The 19,322-nt window shown below is 54.9% G+C and overlaps 1 protein-coding gene across 5 annotated transcripts in view; it reads right to left on the bottom strand.

Annotated features, from left to right (window-relative positions):
• Positions 1-17,372, bottom strand: part of ACSL6 (acyl-CoA synthetase long chain family member 6) — a 59,997-nt gene extending 42,625 nt beyond the window's left edge. For 2 of the 5 annotated variants that reach the window (XM_044228090.1, XM_044228101.1), the window contains exons 1-2: positions 17,287-17,372; positions 84-304 (exon numbers count right to left, since the gene is read on the bottom strand). In XM_044228090.1, coding sequence (XP_044084025.1) covers positions 84-304; positions 17,287-17,335 — 270 coding nt within the window. In that variant the 5' untranslated portion in view covers positions 17,336-17,372. Of the gene's footprint in view, positions 1-83; positions 305-6,817; positions 6,946-16,415; positions 16,442-17,286 lie in introns of those variants that run through there. The other 3 variants (XM_044228119.1, XM_044228111.1, XM_044228127.1) reach the window with 3 other exon arrangements.
• Between the last annotated feature and the right edge of the window lie 1,950 nt (positions 17,373-19,322).

Here is a 19,322-nt window from a genome sequence, read left to right as displayed (position 1 = left end):
AAATCAGCTGCAAGTTTGGCTTCTACCTTCAAAACGCCTCTACCTGCTACTTGCCACAGGCCAGCTGCTTGCACTCTGCTCACCTCCACTTCCTCTGACTGCATCAGGAGGTTGCATGGTGGTTGCAAGGCCTTTGGCCGGTGCGTGAACCAGTAGGCGAGAACAGCAGCCAGAGCACCCACACTCACAAGGGTGGTAGCTGAGAGGCTGCGGAAAAACTGGCCCAAGTCCCCCAGCTCGGGCAGCCGCAGCAACCTCAGGATCTCCTGTGTCTGCATCTTCTCCAGAAGCGAGAGGATGAACTCTGCAGGAAACAACAGGCAGTGAGAGAGGAGAGCGGATGGCAGGCCAGGGAGGAGTCCCGGGTCTGTCCTTCCATCTGTCTGGGTCACAAGCGGCACAGTGACCTCAGCCAGATCCCGGCCAAATACACTGTACGGTGGGCCCTGCGCTAGCTGGGTGTGTAGTCGCCTGGTGTAACAAGGCATATCCCAGAAGCTGGCTTTCTAGAAGGACCTTTCTAGGTGACAAGGCCAGAACCCTGAGGAGTCACCCTTGACACTCGCACATCCAGCCCAGTTCTGAGAACCATATGCTCAGATCCTGGGCCACGACTGACAGATGCTTCCATATTCTCTGGAGGCCAGCACGTGCTCTGACAGCTCTGGAAGTAAAGGCTTCTGAGCCCCCAAATCTGGGTACAGACCAGTATGGTCAGACCAGTGTGCCTACCTCTGCTCCTGAAGTATGAGGAACACAGTGGCCAGAATGAATGGGCTGATGCAGGCTCCTCCCACTCTACCCCAAGCTCCCAGTCCCAGGCCCTGACTTTGAGGGAAATAGAGAAGGCAAGGGGAGCAGAACCCACAGACCCATCCTGACAGACACCTCTGGCCCTCATGACATGAGGGCATCACTCTATCTGGCAAGGTTCCAAGGAGTGACACAGCAGGGTTCCCCCAGGTCCACATCCTCATCCACCACAGGTGCTCCTTAAGAAAACTTGGAGCCAAAGTCTTGCCAGGGCCAGAGGTGATGCTGTGGCCAACTTTCTGAGGAATAGCAGCATTACCAAGAGCAGCCAGGGAAGGGTCAAGGCATCACTCCCTGACCTCAGACCGCTGACCACTATGCGCTGGGGTTCCGCACTGCCCCTGACCAAGCACCAGGAGGCACAGGTGACCCACCATTAACTGGATATCCCATCTGCTAATGTGTAAAGGAAACAAGAGTGGCCCAGGAAGCACATGTTAAACTGGTGGGAAGGGAAAGGAAGCAAAGCCCAGAGAGAAAGGGCTCTGCAAGGTGCTGTGTGCTCTCCTGGGGGTAATCAGCATTTCCTGTGATATGGTGGTCAGGGTACCATGCTTGCCCACCCCAGCCTGAGAGGACACAGTGAGCTTACCTGGGGACAGAGAGGATGCCTTGGGGTGGACAGGGGAAGCATTTCTGTGGGAAGCATTAGTGACTAACGGTTCAAAGAGAGCAGTCCCAGAAGCTACCACGTCCTCCCAATGGCCGCTAAGTGAATCGTGCTGGCAGAGCGGACATGGCCAGCTGGGCTCAGGGATCTACACTTAGGACTGAGAGAAGGAGCAAGGATGGACCAGGCACTGAATGCTCTTATCCCCATGGGGGCCTCCCTGGAGTCAGTGCCTAGGAATATCTAGACTAGTAACACCACAAAACACCTACAGGTCTACTAGCCTGCTGAGGGCTGGATAAGCTCCAGGCACCACTTCCCCATCTGCAGCCACTCTCCTTGCTGGCCCTCTACCTCTGGAAGCATGGCTGTGGTTTCGCTTCTTGAGAAACAATGAGAAATCCAACAATAGCCACTCTACCGCCATAGGATATGAGCCAAGCTGGAATTGCCTGACCCCTGAGAGAGGAGAGATCTGCTGAGATGCTGACAAATAATATTTGTACTAAACTGTAACATCATCACACCAGAGATGAAATCAGTGATGTGCAAAATCATTGCCAAGAAAGCAGGCAAATCTTGTTTCAAATCCCCTCTCCTTCACTCACAAGCCACACAAGGTTCCACATAACCCCCGCTTTGTGGACCTCCCCTTGCCCATCTTTAGAATGGGGACAGCATCACTCAGCCACATACTCATAGAGGCACGCCATGACAAAACAGATGGGTATGGAGTATGGCTGCGAGACCAGGGAGGCTGCCCAGTCCAAGCATGTCCAAGCACCTGACAGAGGTAGCTGGGCTCCAGCTGCAGCCCCTCAGGAGCCGATGCTCTGTGCACGGCACAAAGGCGGTCTGAGTCCTGGAAACACTCGTGAGCCACCCACAGACTCTGGAGGCTCCCTGGGGAGCAGAGAATGTAAGCCCCCAGGCACCATGGTCATTCCCACTGATTCCTGAGCTGGAAACCCAATTTTCCTGGCAGCCTCCTCAAGCTAGATCTGCCAACAGGCTATCCCCCAGGAACAAACCACTCCTGGCATATCAATCACATGAAGGTGCCACACTAGCAGAGAAGAGACCCGGCTATGGACCCCAGTGAATTCACCAAGGAAAACCATTCTGGGGAAGACCCTGGGCAGGTGACCAGGTAGCTTCCTTAGGACATTTGTTTCCCTAAGCTGCAGACGAGGTGACTGAGTCATGGCCATGCCTAGCAGATAAGTGACTTAGTCCACATATAGAAAATCCAGGTATGCTCATCAGCTCTTGGGGTAGGCTCCAAGCTGCCTAATCTTTCTTCTAATGGGGCTGAACTGAGTCAATGGGCTGAAAAGCCTTGGACAAGCTCAAGAGCTCAGCTGTGTGGTCCCAAAAATGTCAGCAAGAACCCTGCAAAGATAGCTCACTATCTGCAGTACTTAGCCCTCGGCAGTTGCTGCCGGGCGCTGAGCTGCAGGAGAACGTGGCATCTGCAGTCTCTGCTGCCATGCTGGGGTTTTCGCAGAGCACAGCCCAGAATGGCCAAGTCATCCATCCACCCAACCAACCCCCAATCACAGAGCAAACCCTCCCTACTCTCCTCTGGCTCAGGGCTGGGCCCTGGGACAAGTCACATGTGGGTCTGCCCTCAGTCCCATGGAAGAGATACATGAGGTAAGGGGCGGTGCCGTGCAGCACAGTCTGGGCCGTGATCAGACATGGGGAGCCAGAGAAGGTGCCCGACTCAGGGGAGTCAGGACCTGCTTCTGGCAGGGAGTTGTACTGATGCTGAGACAGACGGACAAAGAGGAAAGGGTGTCCTGAGCAGAGGGAAGCCAACACACAAAGGCTGGAGCTGACAGAGTGGGGAGCACTGAGCCAGCTGAATATCCTGCTCAGGAAATTAAGTCTGAGCTCTGGAAATGTTGTACAAAGGTCACTGCCACCAGTCTGAGAGGCTGGCCTCCTAGGTACGTGCACTCTCAGAAGCCACCAAAGTATCAGAGTCCCCAGGATAGGGAAAAACAGAACTTGTCTAACCTTCCTGAATTGCTTGTGTCTGGGAAGCAGAAGCCCTCGCCTGAGATGGGAGCACAGAGATGCCGCTGAAGGTAGCTGCTGTCTGCAGGTACACAGGGAGCAAGAGGGGGAGCCCGATCCAGGCCTCAGACTACAGCCTCCCAAACCACGACCTCATGTGGTATTACTACCCCACCCCTGCCAGCACTGGACCACCCATACCCACACCTCTACGTCCAAGGGTGTCAAGCTCCCACATAACCAGCTCCAGACCTGCTCAGAAGAGCCCAGGCCAAGACCACAGTGGTGAGAGGCAGCATGAGGCCGCCAGAGCCCGGGAAGTGGCAGCAGCCAGTCAGGCCCATGGCTGTTTCTCCACCATGCACACACTAGGCATGGGCGCCCTTCCTCTCACCAGCTTCTCCAGGCTGGGCCCTTCTCTCCAGGAAGCCCACTTGCCTGGGGCAATGGGAGGTAGAAAGGGTTGGACTCCCCACTCCTCTTCAGGTTGGGCCTGCACCCCTGCCTGGTGGGCAGCAACAAGGCAATCAACTGGGCACCCTATCATGCTTCTAGGCTCGCCAACCTTCTCTGACAGTCAGGGCCGCATGCATCTACCCCGAGACCTGGGAGCCACTGCAGGGCAGAGCTGCAAATTCAGGTCTTCTGAGGACACAAGCCTAAGAGCCAACCCATGCCACCAAACACTTGGCATGGGGGCAGGGTAGAGCCTAGGTCTGGGAGTCTGGTCTCCTATCCATATTTCACAGGGCCTTGGCCTCCTCTGACCTTCATTCCCTCTCTGTTGGACTAGGGTGGGGTTTGGTGGTCCCTGGGGTGCTAGCAGTAGCTGCCTCCTCCAGGCCCCAGGAGCCTCTCCTGGTTGCAGTAGCATGGGACAGGGATGGGGGGGTGGGCAGCACCCAAGGGAATCAGTGGTGCCCTGTTGCCAAGTGAGCTGCTGTGTTTGTAAATATTCACCTTGAAAGAGGACCCCGCCCTCAGCTCAAACCAGTCTCCTCTCCTCCGGCGTATCCTATGCCTTCTTCTCCTCTGGCACAGAACAGTTCAGGATACAGCTGTTGGCACAGGTTAAGGGCCTGGGACTACCCCCACCATAGTAGGCCCTGCGCTCACTGGGGCACAGGGAAGGTAGGTGGTAAGAGACAGAGCTGTGCAGGAAGGGAGAGGATGGGAGGAAAGAGACCCTGGTGGGAAGCATGCTGGTGCCATGGTGACCAGGTGGTTGAGGCAGAGCTCAGGGCACAGTCCCTGTAGAGATGGTCCTGAGTCCCATGGCTTGGCTCCAAGGACCCTCTACTGAACTGGCCTCCTAGCCCCAGCACTCTAGACCTTGGCAACTTGGCTAGATGGCTCTGTCAGGGCCACCTCCTCACTACCCCTCAAAGGTGACTACCCCTCTTCACCCCACAGCTCCTGGCCTGGTCCAGCCACCAGCAAGCATAGTCCAGACTCCCACACCAGCCTCCTCACAGGCGTCCCTGCTCTGACTGGTGCCTACATTGATACCAAGTGTATTTTCCCGACACACAGACATGACTATGTCATGCTACTACTCAAAGACCTTATTTGGCTCCCTACTACTACCTTAGGATAAAAGTCCAACTCATCATGCCCAGTGCTGAAGAACAACCTGATCCTCAGATTCTTCCCTTCTTTTAGAATCACCCATGTTCCTTCTGTATCAAACTGGAGTGGGGTAAGGGTCCTTGCAGCAGGGTTCTGAGTTTCTGAAAACCTCTGAGGAGTTCAGAAATGGTAGGCAGCGCAAGGCAAGCCACCGGATTATTAAAGAACACCCTTACCTCCCAATGAAAAGCTTCAAAAAGAAAATTACAACCTCTCCCAGGGACCGGGGTCTCCAGCAAACAAGGCAGGGTTCCAAGGGTTCCAAGGCGAGTTCTGGTGCTGCACTGACCTGGTCCAAATCGACTCACACTCTTGATAGCTGTATGACCTTGGATAAGTCACTTGACCCCTCAGGGCTTCTTCTCAAAGAAGCTCAGGGTCAGAGAATGTGGTGCCAATCACAGAGTAAGTGAAACACTCATAGTAGTTAGCTAAAGCAGTTACTCTGTCTCTTTGCCAGCCAGAAGGGCTCAAAGATAACTTGCAAAAGGACATGCATTTACACCCTACCTTTCCAGAGGGCTCCTGGCACTGGGGAGGCGGATGAACTGGTCCCACTAGTACCAGCCTCCCTTTATAAAGGGTGTGTGGGGCTCAGGGAGAGAGCTTACCACATCTTGAGCAAAGCACAAAAGTGGCGAAGGCCCTGCCCCGAGTCTGCCCTCCTGGGGACAGCGGATGGCAACAGCCGCCCGCTCTGAGAAGCCGGTGGCAGCAGCGGCGTTAGCAGAGGTGGCAGCGACTCCCTGGCGGCCGCGGGAGCAGGTCTGGCAGGGACCTGAGCACAGAACAGCTCTATGAGGAGCTGCCGGCACCCCCCTCCATCTGCACACTGGGCAGCACTGGCTCAGATCAGCTTAGAGCCAAGCAACTCGCCTTAACCCCCACTCTGCCGGGTGGCCAGAGCTTGGCTCACGGCTTCTGCCCTCTCCCCCACTCTGTCTTCAGTTCTGGACAGAGTTGGCCAAATGGGTTGCTTAAGGACAAAGGCTCTTTACACACCCATCTATGACACTGATTAAGGGCAAGAGCTTCAGCCGGGGGCTGGGGACTTGCTGCCTGCGTGAGTGGCGGAAGTGGTAGGAAATAGTCGGGCGTGGGGGTGCAGATGCCAGATCTCTGGCTGAGTGAGGCATCTGGGAGCCTAGGAGACTCCACCTCCAGGCCCTCTCAGAGTTCCAGGGGCTGCCTCTCCTCCCCCGCCACCCCAAAGGTCACAACTTGTCTACTTAGGGAGAAGAAGGAAACTGAGCACAGACCCAGATAAAACATCTGCTCAGAGATGCCCTGGGTGCTCTACAATAGGGATTGGGGTCAGCAGGTAGAAGATACTGCCTTGTCCTCTGCAAGACCCCAGGCCAGCACATGAGCCCTTTCTCAATGCCTGCCCTTAGAGATACGGCCATCCCAAGCCAGAATCTACACCCTGGCCCGGTGGAACCAGAGCCGAGCTCTGAACTCTCTCAGCACCCTTGGAAGACAGACTGGAACCAGAGGTCCCAGGGACTCCCAGGGCCCCACTTCTGCAAGGTCTGTCTCCATAGGATGAGGGGTGGGGGTGAGGCTCCCACTTCCATGACCAGTACATGGCTGAACACACAGGAGGAAGATGGTCACCACTGCTGAAGAGTAAAATGCAAATCGAGGCCACAGTAATTAGCTCACCGCCCTCCAGGCCCTACCCACACCTGGTGCTTCCCAGTCTGCCAAAATGTGGCCACTGTCTCTCCAAGTCCGACCTACCTCCTCAGCAGCAGGGCGGTCCCACTCCACGGTCCAGGGCTCTGAGCTTGTTCCTAAGGGACTGCCGGCACAACCAGTCTGGAGCCCACAGACCTTGCAGCACTTCCCTGAGGTTGATGCAGCCTTCACGGCTCAGCCCACCACCCTGGAGCTGGAGCCGCCGGAGGAGAGTTTCCTGCCTCAGCTGCCCTCTCCTGGAATTTGATAGGAGCCTATCTAGGCCCCCCAGGCCACAGCCTCCTCCAATCCACCCCGAGGAAGCTTTAATATACACAAATGCCTGAGGACCCACCCTTCTGCTCACAAAGCTCCTACCTCTTCCTTCTCGTCAGGACCCTTATTTTCCTCTAGACATCTTCAGAGAGGTTTTAAAAATAAGACAAAATCTCTGTTTAATGCTTCCTGGGACGGCTTTTGGAGCAGGAAATTCAGCAGCCACAACCCAGGTCCTGGCTGATGGACCACCCCTTCCCCGCCCCCGGGTGCCGGGGAGGAAGAGCCGGGCAGCAGTTCTGTCCCAGTAAGGGTGTGTGACCCAGCCACTAGGGTAAGAAAAGCAGGGATCTCACCACCACACCTGTATGACTCTGACAGGCAGACACACAAACCCAGCAGCCTACCCTTGGCCCACTCTCCACCCCGTGCTCACAGATATTCATGCTTGGCTCTATCATGCGCGAGAAGCTTTATTTCCATCTTCCTCTTGGGTTTTAATTAGTCATAGAACCACAGACAATTGGGGCAGAGATGGGGCCCAGGGCCTCCCCGAATGGGGACCTGCCAGGTGAGAGCTGCCGCACATCCCCGAGAGGCTGGGATGCAAGTTGCTGGGTTACACAGTGACTCACCTGCCAAGCCTCCCCAAGAAGCCTGATTCTAGCTCTGAAGGTTCAGTTAAGCCTCTTCAGTGTGGGAAAGCCCACCTCTGGCAGGCTGGGCCTGAGAACAGCATGGGGCCGGCCACCCCTGCCAACAGGCCCGGACTCACCTTGATCATGTCTCCCTTTAGCAATTCATTTAGCATCCAGGAAGCTGCCGTCACTGCCCTCCTCTCCCCGCGCCCTCCTCTCACCACGCCAGCACCTCTAAAGAATCCCACTCACCCAAAGCCCGGGTCAGGGAACATGGGCCCACATTCCTGACGATAACACTGGGAAGCCAGGCTCAAACGACACTTTCGGGAACTTAAAAAATACAAACAACCTTGAGGACAGAGGAGCAAAGAGAAACAGAGTGTCTTTCACAAGCTGGGAGATAAATGTTGTCCTCACCATGAATCGGGCCCAACTAAAAATTCCGAGCAAAGAGGGGCATCAGAGGCTCAAACTGGCAGTAGGCCCTTTGGCAATATTTGCAGAGCACAATAACCGGGGCCGACGGTGTGGGTGAGCCTGAGTCTCACTGTCCTCCCTTACACACCAAGTCCCCCAGGACAGCAGGCAGAATTCAGGGATGCCATTGAGGGCCATGAGCACCACAAGAACAGAGGGACACCCCCTGGCCAGACCCAACAGTGCAGGAAGCCTAATCCTGTCACCGCAACAGGATCCTTTCCCCTCCCAGCCAGTCCGTGTTAAGGCTGCCCATTTCTTAGCCTCAGGAGCTGTGATCCATTTCCGTCACCTGCCTAAACTGAGGACATACTGAGAACCTAGCAGGTTCCAGCTCAAGGGACCAGAGGCTGCTCCTGGCAGGGCCAGGGTCTCAGAGCTCCCTGCGGTGGCCATGGCACGGGATGCGACCTTCTCCAGGAGGGTCCTGCTAAGACAAAGTTGTGGTCGCTGAGGTGGGGGGATTCTCTCACTGGCACCCAGCTCAGGAAAAAAATGCACAAAAGAGGAACCTGGGTCACATTCTTAGTCAGGGACAGGGAGCAAGGAGGGACTCAGGAGCAGATGGGAAGGAGTGTTCTGAGAAGTGGACTGAGAGACAGAAGTGGGTTGTTAAGTCACAGGGAGACCCTGTAAGATGTTGAGGGTCCCAGGAAAGAGGTAGGAGTCTGGCTGCATTGAGGAAAGGGGTAGGAAGCCAAGGCTGGGAGGCCAGTAAGTAGCTGCAAAAGAGAAAAGATCATCGTGGTACTGACTACAGGCCTCTCGTCTTCGGTGTCACAGCCAGGAGCTGACAGAACCCAACAGCTCCTAATAGCCCCAGGGTTTTAGGATGCACAAGTGCCCCCAGGCAAGCTTCGCCCCAGCTCCCTGATGAAGGGGCTGCTGCCACAGCCATGAGCTACCCAGTCTCTGTCCCGGCTGTTCCAAGGGTTGCTGGGTTTGTCACAGAAGAGACAATGAGCAAGGAAGAGAGGTTTTTTTTTTTTTTTTGCCTTCAGTTAGAGGTAAGTTTTCTGGAAAATTTGATAAATAGTTTAACTTCCTGGCTCCCCCATACTTTGACAATGTTCCTCCACTGAATGCCACAAAAGTAACAAATCCGAGTTCCACTCAGTTCAGCCGAAGGCTCTGCCTGCTGGTGGGACCCTGTCACCTCCCAAACCATCCCTCTGGAGGCCAGGGGCACGGTCTCTCACTGCCCTCCGGTTGCCTGGCCTGCTCTCTGCCAGCAGGGACCCTTGGCGTCCTCAGGGTTAATGCCAGGCTCCAGCAGCCCAGCCCTCAGCTGGGCAGGGAGCATTGAGAACTCGGGCCTCTTTTTCAAGGCCAGGATGAATGGGGAATATGCAAATACCCACCTCCTGAGGAGTGCAGGGGAGGGCCTGCTGCTGTATCTTTCCACTCTGGGCCTGTCACATGAAAGGGTTTGTATTCCTGCTGCTGGCTCTGGCGCCAGACTGGGGCTGTTCTCACCAGAAAACAAAAATCTCTTTCAGACCCAAGCAAAACGAGGCCCTGGCTGGCTGGGGGAAGGCTGTTGGACGTTGTTCACACTGACCCACCGAGAGCACCCATCCCTAGATTCCTATTAAACCCACCACCTTCCCAGAGGGAGCCGAAGGCCTCTGGGGTCTCTGAGGAAAGCCCTGTGTCAGGTCTAGTGGGTGGCACCAAGGAGTGGGACTGGTTCATTTGGAGGCCCCACGGGTTTGTCCCTTGCAGACATAGAAATGGCTGGCTGTCAGGTCACCACCTTTTATGCAGGGGGAAATGCTGGTAATTCTCAGGGTGTTGACAGTTAAACATGCAGAAAGAAAAGGAAAGAGAAATGACAGTAAACAAAAGACCCTGCAGTGCACAGTGAGGACTTTTTAAGAATGGAGGCCACGGGCATCCTCCGCCTGCCTCACCCGAGGCCACTGGCACAGGAGCCCTCCAGCTGGGGCCAGGGCTCCTGGTAACCTAAGGCCCAGTGTGCAAGATCACAAGCTTCTGGGACACTCCAGGGCTTGGATTCCATCCTCCACAGAGGCCCCATGACAAGGTCAGACTTTACTTTTGTTCAGACTTCCAGAGGTCAATGCCACTTTTCTGACATCCCTAAGGGCCACCTAAGCCTATCTCCACAGTACAAATCTTGCACTCTGAGAAGTGAGGGTGCTCCTCAGACTCCAAATGAGCAGGAGACAGTGACACAGTGAGCCCTCAAATATACACATGATGGGTGAGCCTGAGGAACAATCTAGAACAAAACCACTTAAACTGATTAGAAACCAAGAGAAGGCCTAGAGGACGCTCTGTAGATTCCCTGCGATCTGAGGGAAACTGCCCTGGTCAGCTTCTCAGCCCAACGAAGATGCCCTTCCTGGATGAGTGTCCACTACTGCTCGCCCCATGGGTCTTCCTTCTAGAGGCTGGGGCCACATAGTATACCCACGGAGCCAAGAAGCCAGGCATGTCTGTGAGTGTTCAGAGAGCAGCCCTGGGAGGAACAGGAGGCAGCAGGGGAAGAGGAGGAGGAGGATAAAGGACACTTCGATACAGATGGAAAGGGTGCTTCCCGGGTCACAGTCTTCCCTGATATCTGACCTGGGCAAGAAGGTTGGGGACATAAATAACCCCATCTCCCACCAGCCCACTGGCCAGAAGAAGGCCCACCCTCCCTTTCTCTCCACCATTCCAGGCAGAGCCAGGCTTGTGGAGAGAGCCTGCAGGCAGGAAGGGGGGCTAAGTGTGGGAGTTGACGATGTTCCCCACAGAACCACATCCAACACATCTGCTGGAAGGGAATTTCACCGTTAACACTGAAGTCTGCCAGAAGTAAGCAAGGTCCTGGGCTTTAAGCGGTTTCAAGCACACCCCAGTTTCTAAACTTCAGGGGTCACTGCAGGCCTGGATGGGTCCCAGTGAGTCTCCCATCTCCATGCTGGTAACTGCCTTCCTCTCGCTGGCCTCTGGAGGCTTGCCATCCAGCCTTTGGCCAACCTCCCTGTCCAAGCTCACTGACAGGCCCTTATTCCATCCTGCCACTCAGTCTCAGCTCCAATGACCCTCCCCCTCCTCTGACTGTCCTTGCTATGCAGGCTTGCTGTCCAATCTCTAACTGACCTCACTGTCTATCCCAGTGACTCTTCTGCCTACTTGACATGATTTGCAGTCACTTGGTCTATAGCCAAGGCTGGGCCAGGGGTTGCTGGTCAGGAGCCAGACTGGAGACACTTAGCCCCCACAACAATCTGCACACTAGAGGGAGACACAGGGCTTTGTAGCAGGGCTAAGTTCTGCCTGGTTCCTTGGGATCCACCTGCCAACCTATTGGTCCAGGCAGGTGCAGTGTGCTGGGAACAGGGCAGGGTTCCTGGTGTTGGTTAGTGGCCTTGGGCCCAGAGCAGCCCTTCTGACCTGGGCCTGCCTGTTCCCTCTCTCCTTCCTCTAATAGACATCAGTTGCTGGGTCTCTTCCTGACTCCCAACAGGTCTCATTCTGGATTTGCTTCTCCCAGGCTCTAAAGAAGGAGATGCTGATTATTCCCTCACTAGCACCATCCTGGCCTGGCTTCCTGCTCTAAAGTCCCCAGGAGACAGCTGTCTTAGAACGTAGGACTGAATGGGCAGAGAGGAAATCAGAAGCGAGCTTCCCCCAGTTCTCCATGGACACTGCCATCCAAATGCCTGGACTAGCTGTCCGAAGAAGAAAGATGTCTCCAGGCAAAGCAGGGGAGTAGGCACCCATGGGACTTCTTGGGATTTGATGTCTTTCACGTTCTGAGATTACAGGCTGGGCCTCAGAACTGATCACTCAGTTCGGTCCAGAATTTATACCAACCCATTTCCCAGCTTGCCACTTCTGCCTGTCACAGAATCAGATGATCAAGATCAAGCCTGTATGAATCAGAAGCTGTAAAAAGGAACCAGGTCTGGGAATGACTCCACCCACCATGAGCTCCCAGAGCAGCCAAACAATGGTGGGAGATGTGCCTGGGCATCCTGAAGGATACCTCAAAGTAGTATCCCTGAGGCCTAATGGGTGACTAGTGAGGACACTGGCCAGGCAAAGGCAAGAAATGGGGCCAGCACTAGGGCCTGCTCTCTGCTCTGCTTGACCAGAGCTCCCAGCCTACTGGAGCTCTAAGGAGACAAAAGGACCTTGCCCTCAGAGAAGAATATATTCTCTACAAAACCAATCACTTGCAGCTAGGGATTAGATTGACCTACCGACCTACCTTTCTTCCTTCCTTCCTTCCTTCCTTCCACAAATACTTTTGGAGCACCTCCTTCTGTTCTGGGTTAACACTAAGGGTTCTCCCAGAAAGGCTGAGCTGTCCTACCTGAAGTGAGTTCACACCTGCTCTACCCACCCCCCGCCACTGCTTCTACTACACTATCATCACCCCACCCCCATCCCGAGGTGGGCATGGAGACTGGCACCTAGTAGGAGCACAGTCAAATTCTGTTATTAGCTAACTGATGTGTGGTAAGAAAACAGCCAATAAAACACATCATTATTAAAATAAACTATTCTCACAGAATTCTTCCTATCCTTCATTAAGGTAACCAACACCTGGCCCCGGATTGGGGCTCACAGAGGAGACACTCTGGCCTTGCCCTCCAGGAGATCATAATGTATGAGGCCAAAGACTGCAGGTCAGTGGAACAGGTGCCCCTAGGCGATGCACACGGCATGTGAAGTGCAGGGTAGTGTCACCGTGGCCACTCACATGACCAGCTTGGGCTATGTTTCTTTGACGCTGCCACTACATACACAGAACAAAGCCCAGAGCCTGGGCTGGTATCCCAGAGCCTGCAGACCCCCAGCCCTCGTGACCTCACTGGCCAAGGAGAGTTTGTCCCTAGATATCCTTCACTCCTATGGCCTTCCTTGTCTTTCCTCATACTGGTCCTTCTGCCAGGAATGCCTTATTTCCCTAACTCCCTCTCTGCAGGTCAGAACCCTGTCCCTGCTTTGAGGAAGGCCTAGCTCGAGTTAACATTTAAGGGGACCCTTCTATGTGCTGGCCCTGCTCTTGACAGTTGATTCCAGTCCTCTCTTTAAACCCTCCTCCTTCCAAGGACGGCTCCCTTGCTTGTGCCCACTACAGAGCCTGCTAGAGGGCTCAGGTCCTGGCTGCTCACACCTAGTGGTCCCTCCCTGGACTACAAATCTGAGAGGATGGTCTGGCTCCCAGCTCTTAGGAGTTGCTTCCCCTCTGAACCTCCCTGAGTCTCACTGACTCATCTGTTAAATGGGGATAACAGCACTACAGTGCTGTGGGAAAGATTACATGAGAAGCTTAGGGAATTACAGAGCACGGTGCTTGATACATGGTAGGTGCTCAGGGAAACAGCAGTCAAATCAGTACGTTTGCAACAACACTTCCCCCCACCCCATAAAAACAACCCTCCTCCCACAGTACTTCACTGAATGGATATTTGAGTGCCTACTACGTACCAGGCTAATTACATGGCTAATGACAAAGTGCAGTCTATGTTAGACAAATGCCTGTAAATATTGCCTCCTTTTGCAAACAAACCTGAGCCTCCTGAGCTTCCTTATCCTGCTTGCTACGTGTATGGGACAGCCCTGGGTCCGTCTGGGCCTGTAGCCAAGCTAAAGTCAGGCTTCTGAAGGTCAACCTAAGAGCCCTTACCATCACGTGGGACAGAAAACCAGGCAGAGAACAGAATGGCCAGGTTCTGACGCCCTCTGGTGTCAGTATGCTGTCACTGGCAGGATCCTTGTATCCTACCACACGCTGGGCCAGCTGAGGTCAGAACTTTCCCACAGGGCAGCGCACTGTGTGCAAATCACAATTTTCTTTTGTGAGGCATGCTCTCAGCTGTTCTTTCTGGAGCTCCACAATCTGTAAGGATCCCAAGTGCCTACTTGGGTCCCCTGTAATGGCTCCAGATTTCACACTCCTCCTCCACCCTAATGGAAGCCTGGAATCAGGTGAAGATCTGATAGGGCTGAACTCAGTAAGATGTGCACATCTGCACCTGCCCCAGACACTTACAGCCAGATGGCTGCCACAGCTGTCTCTGCCACCTGGGCCAACCCCATTCCCCAGGGTCACAGCTTGGGCCTCCTACTTTCCCCTTCCAGGAGACCAGCCGTGACCTGAGCCGCCATCTAATCTTGTCTGAAACATCAACAGCCTCTGTGTGCTCTACCAGCCTCCCCCTGTTGGCTCAGCCTGGCCACTGCAGCCTGGTCTCTGCCACCTAAAAAAACCTTTCCTCCAGAATCCCCTCCTCCCACAACCAAGGCTCGGGGCACAAGACCATGAAGACCCACTCCCCCACCGTTTTTCCTGCACCCCTTGGCTGGCCTGACTCTCTCTACCCAGTTTGGCCTATCTGCCTCTGACAAACATCCCTGTTTGCTGCAGAAGCCTATTAAGATGCCACCAGTGGTCAGGTATGTGGTTGAGCAGAATGGACCTTGTCCAAGGGCATAGGGCTGCAGCAACCTAGAAGGAAGGATGCCCTTTCAGAAATTCACCTCTCTGAGGGGTGTCTCTTTCTACTTTGCCCAAGGGTGCCATATGGCCAGGCGGAAGTGCCCATCCATTGCTTCCACAGTCCTCTGAGTGCTCACCGCACAGAGACCAACCATGTTTTCCTGGGGCCAGGTGCAGCATCTGACTCAGGCTGGATCTATTCTATTTGTTTCCTCGTTTACTGCTTAACACACAGGTGAGATATGGGCTGGCCTGGGACTCAGAGATGGCCTCCTCTGTCGGGAAGACAACAGATGCATCTCTGGTTCTCCTAGGGTTTAGAGCATGTGGCTGCCTCCCCTAGACAGACAGTTCTTCCTCCAGGGGGGCTTCCTCTTACCCTTCACATCATCCTCTCCCTGCAGTCCTCTGAGGGCAACCCTTGTCTCCTTAAGGCCAGAATGGGTGGCAAAAGTACATAACTTTACTGAAGAGTGACATCACCTTGAGGGTCATCTCCTGTGTCTAGCTGCGCCAAAGGTATCTGACAGCTGCGCAGGGACCCTGGGGATTACAAGGCCAAATGTGTGGTCAATCTTAGCTTAGGAGTTCTCTCTCTCCCCAGAGGAAGGCTGGGGTCCAGGCAAAGTCCCAAGCAAGGTGGACAGAGAATCTGGGAGCCCCTACAGGTGCAGGGAGTATTCTATCCAATGCCTGCTGCTCAGTCTCTTACTCTAATATCAAGTGTGGCATCTTTGAGAAATTTCCTGTTTGCAATTGAGCAGCTTGCCCTGTACAGAAGCAGCTGCCACCTGCGCCAAGAATCTCCCTCCCTGACCACTCCAAGGCCTCTGTACAGTCCCTCAGTGAGACAGTTTTCCCATTCAAGGAGGCATGTGACCACTTTGGGAAATGCTCCATAATGAAGCAGACAGAAGTCCAGTTTGAGTCAGTGCCCGCTGAACCCCAATTTCAGACCGAGTACCCAATACTATGCTGAACCCCAATTTCAGACCAAGTACCCAATACTATGAGAAGCTTTTTCTCAAAGGTTGCTGATTACTCCTGGCACATGTGGCTCTGTGGTGCCCAGACCTCTCCCTGTGTTTGCAGACTAAGGTTCCAGAGAGTTGCCCTTGGATCCACCACTGGGTGAGGGCCTACTAAGGATAGAGCAAAGGGTCCTGGCACTAGGGAAAGGCTCTGAGACCATCTCCCTTACCTGTGACCCCAGCTCTAGCCCAGACCTTGCCTGCTAGATGAGCATATCAGGCCCAGAATGGTCCTGCACAGCCTGTCCTCAGACACTGGCAGACAGAAGGAGCTTAGGGAGCTGAAGGGATTAGAGAGGCCTCACTCACTCCCCAGCTCAGGGGAAGTATCCCTGTGGCCCAACTCAGGGCAATGGGGTTAGGGGGGTGGTGATTACCTGGCCCACCAACCCTCAAGGTTCAGGCCTGATACCACCATGCATTTAGCAATGATTGCTCACTTGAAACCTCATATCAAATCCCACTCTGCCAGATATTACCCATGTGACATTGAGCAAGTCAATTAACCTCTGAACCTCAGTGAGAAAGGGAAGGCACCACCAAACTCCTAGTATTTGCTGTGAATTTTAAATAATACATGTAAAACTGCAGGTAAGCTTTTCAAAAGGGTTGGCTTCCCCTTCTTTGGCTCAAAAAGAACCTTATTACCTCCTCTGGATGCTGCAGTCTGCATGTGAAATAATAATATTTATTATTTACATTAACATTCAAAGAGTATTTGCTCTGGACTAGGTCCCTTTCAAGGCCAGTTTAAGGTTCCAAACTTCACATACCTTATCAGGCTTAAATCTGCAAATGGGCAGCCGGAAGTGGAGACCCTGTAGTGGTATTATACCCTGGAGGAACACGAGGCTCTCAGAGGGGACTGGCTGGTGCAGGCAGCAGAACTGGTGGATGAACGGGCCTGTGGTGAGACCCCAGGTGTGTGTGTGGTGGGGAAGGAGGAGGGAGGAGTGCTGGGCAGGAATTCAGAGCGGGTCCTCACAGCCTTTTAAAAGAATGCAGGGGCGAGGAGCTGACTCCTATAAGGGGGGGAGGGGAGAAGGCTGGGAGCAGTGGGGACACAAGCACTGGCCAGAACTGAGGAGTCAGGTGAACACCCTTCTACAGAAATCTTGCGAAGATTTCTGGCTCAAGGGTGGGCAGTGAGGGGTCTTGAGGAGACCCCTGCCCAGGATCAGGAAGCCCAGGTCGGTGCTGGTTACGTCTCCCACCTGCAGTAAAACGTCGGGGACCAACACCCTAGGTTTCTAGGATACTGGGGATGGACAAGGGTGCACCGCATCTGTCCCTTGGGTGACGGGTGAGCTCGGCCTAGTCCGGCCACGGATGGTGCTCGCTATAAGGGGAGAGGGTGCTAGAACTGGAATGATGTTGTTGTGCGGTCCTGAGAGCAAGGCCCCTCATGTCCACACACCTAGCTGCTTCTCAAACCGGAGCCAGAGCCCGCCAGAATTTGGGAGGTTGGGGGAACGAGCTGGGAGGCCAGGGTTGGGGGGAAGAGGCTTGAGGCTTGAAGGGATCGCTCAGCAGCGGGGGCAGGGGTGGGAGTGGGGGGGGGCCGCACTTCCACCCGGGGCCAAGACCCTATAGCGCGCTGGGGATGGGGGTCTGGGAAGAGGACTTCCCAGAATGGGGACTTACCCGCGAACAGCCAGAGGGATCCCCCGGAGACGAGGAAGAAGGTCAGCATGTCGGTAAGCGGGGCCCGGCCTGGCCCCGCACGGCCTCCCTGGCCCGCAGCCCCGCAGCCCCAGCAGTCGCCGCGCCGCCGCCGCCGCCGCCGCCGCCGGGTATTTTTAGCCCCCGCCCCCCGGCTCCGCAGCGCCCCCCCTCTCCGCGCCGCTGCGGAGTCCCGGCAGGAGGGGGAGGGCGCGGCGCGCGCTCCGCACCTGAGCCCCCTGCCAGCCCCGCAGCCTGCGGAGTTCGGGGCGCCTCCAGCGCTCCAAGCCGCGTCGGAACCGCCGAGACCGGGCGGGGGAGGGGCCGGCCGCAGGGCCAACCAGCCTTCTGCGCCCCCGCCCCCAACGTCAGGACCAGGCGTTCTGGGAAAACGGGCAGGAGAGGGGCGCACGGGAGAAGAGCGCGGGACCGTGACGCCGCGCCCACCCCACTGCTGCGCGACTCTTACCCCGCGTGATTGCTGGGCAGGCTCTGGTGGCAGAGGGGTTGCAGTCACCTGTTCTAAGAGGCACACGTACCTGTGGGCTAGTTTCCACTAACGCGGACGCCCCCTAGGACCCAAGTTTGCAGACACCAGGAGCCTCTGAGTGCCAAGTCCGCAAGCCAGTGAGGAGAGAGGTGGTGTGTCTGTATAGGCTCTGGCGAAGGGATTAGGAGGCCAGATTAGTGCCCAGATTCCCTGGGGACCCCCAGACCTCAGATCTCCCCTTCTGGGAAGGTTGGATCTGAGGCCATCAAGGTCACAGGAGGCTCCATGTAGTCACAGCCTGCCACATGGGGTCACAGGAAGCCACATGGAATCACAGGTGTTTCTTGAGGACACAGGCGATCATGGTCTTCATACATAGCTATGTGTGGCACATGAGGCCTCAAGAAGCCCCTCATAGCTACAGTGAATGTCTATATGGCCACCCGCAGGCACGTATGGCCACAATATTGGCAGAGGGGTTGGACAAGTTCTGTTTCAGTGTCTGGGATGGAGGGAGAAACCCCAGTTGTACATTCTTCCAAAAGAATAAGTGTAGAATAAATGTAGATATCCTGCTGGGTCCTACACTTACACCTGGATTTCAAGGTCACCTCCTCCCAACACTCTTGCCTGTTCTCAAAAGTGCCTGTCCTACCAGGCATCCAGCACCGAGGACAGCGCTCAAGCAGCCCAACCCAGAACGCACAAAGAAAAGGGTAGGACACCGGAGGTTAGAGGTCAAGTGGCATACAGTGGAAGAGCCAAAGGTCTCTTCAGACTCACCAGTGACCACCTGCCCTATGTGCACATGTGCTCAACAACTTAGCATTTAGGGTGTGAGTTTGTGCAGCAGCCTCTGCCTGTAGTACTAGTATACGGCATATGTGTGCCCAGCCCCAAACACATACACCCTACAGGTGTAAATGTGCAGATGTGTGCCTCTGAGACACTTCCCATGTTTACAATAGGACCTTCCACCTTCTTTCCCACCGCAGGATCTGGACTCTGGGAGAAATGCTCCTGCTGGAACCCAGGCACAGCCTGGCAGGGACTTTGATGGAATCTCTCATGCTCCGGGCTTGGAAGGCTCCAAAAGGGTGTCACATGTCTGTCAGAATACCTCCCCCACCAAACTCCCTCTGGCAGCAGATTAACTGAAGACTTACGGGTGCCCAAAGGAGACCCGGGGGAACCAGAAGGCTGGGCAGAAAGAAGGTATCTCTCCAGATCAGATTAGTCTATAGAGATGGACAGGCAATTTCTCCACAGGACGGGGGGGTAACAAAGAATTTCTTTGTGGGACAGAGGGTCCAGAAGCCATGCTACTAGCCTCAGGTCCAGCTTTCCTCTACAGCACTCAGGTGCAGAAATGCTCCAGGCCCTTCCGTGGCTCCTGGCAGCCTCCTCTCCAGAGTGATGTCATGGGACACATTTAGCCTGGCCTCCTGCAGGATGTCGCATCCAGTTACTCTCCCTACAGATGTCTCTACTACTTGTGAATAATCTGATTCGAAAAGATGAGCTGGAG

This window comes from Neovison vison, chromosome 1 (genome assembly GCF_020171115.1).
Source record: "Neovison vison isolate M4711 chromosome 1, ASM_NN_V1, whole genome shotgun sequence".
Classification (NCBI taxonomy): domain Eukaryota; kingdom Metazoa; phylum Chordata; class Mammalia; order Carnivora; family Mustelidae; genus Neogale; species Neogale vison.
This window is presented reverse-complemented; position numbering and strand designations above follow the sequence as displayed.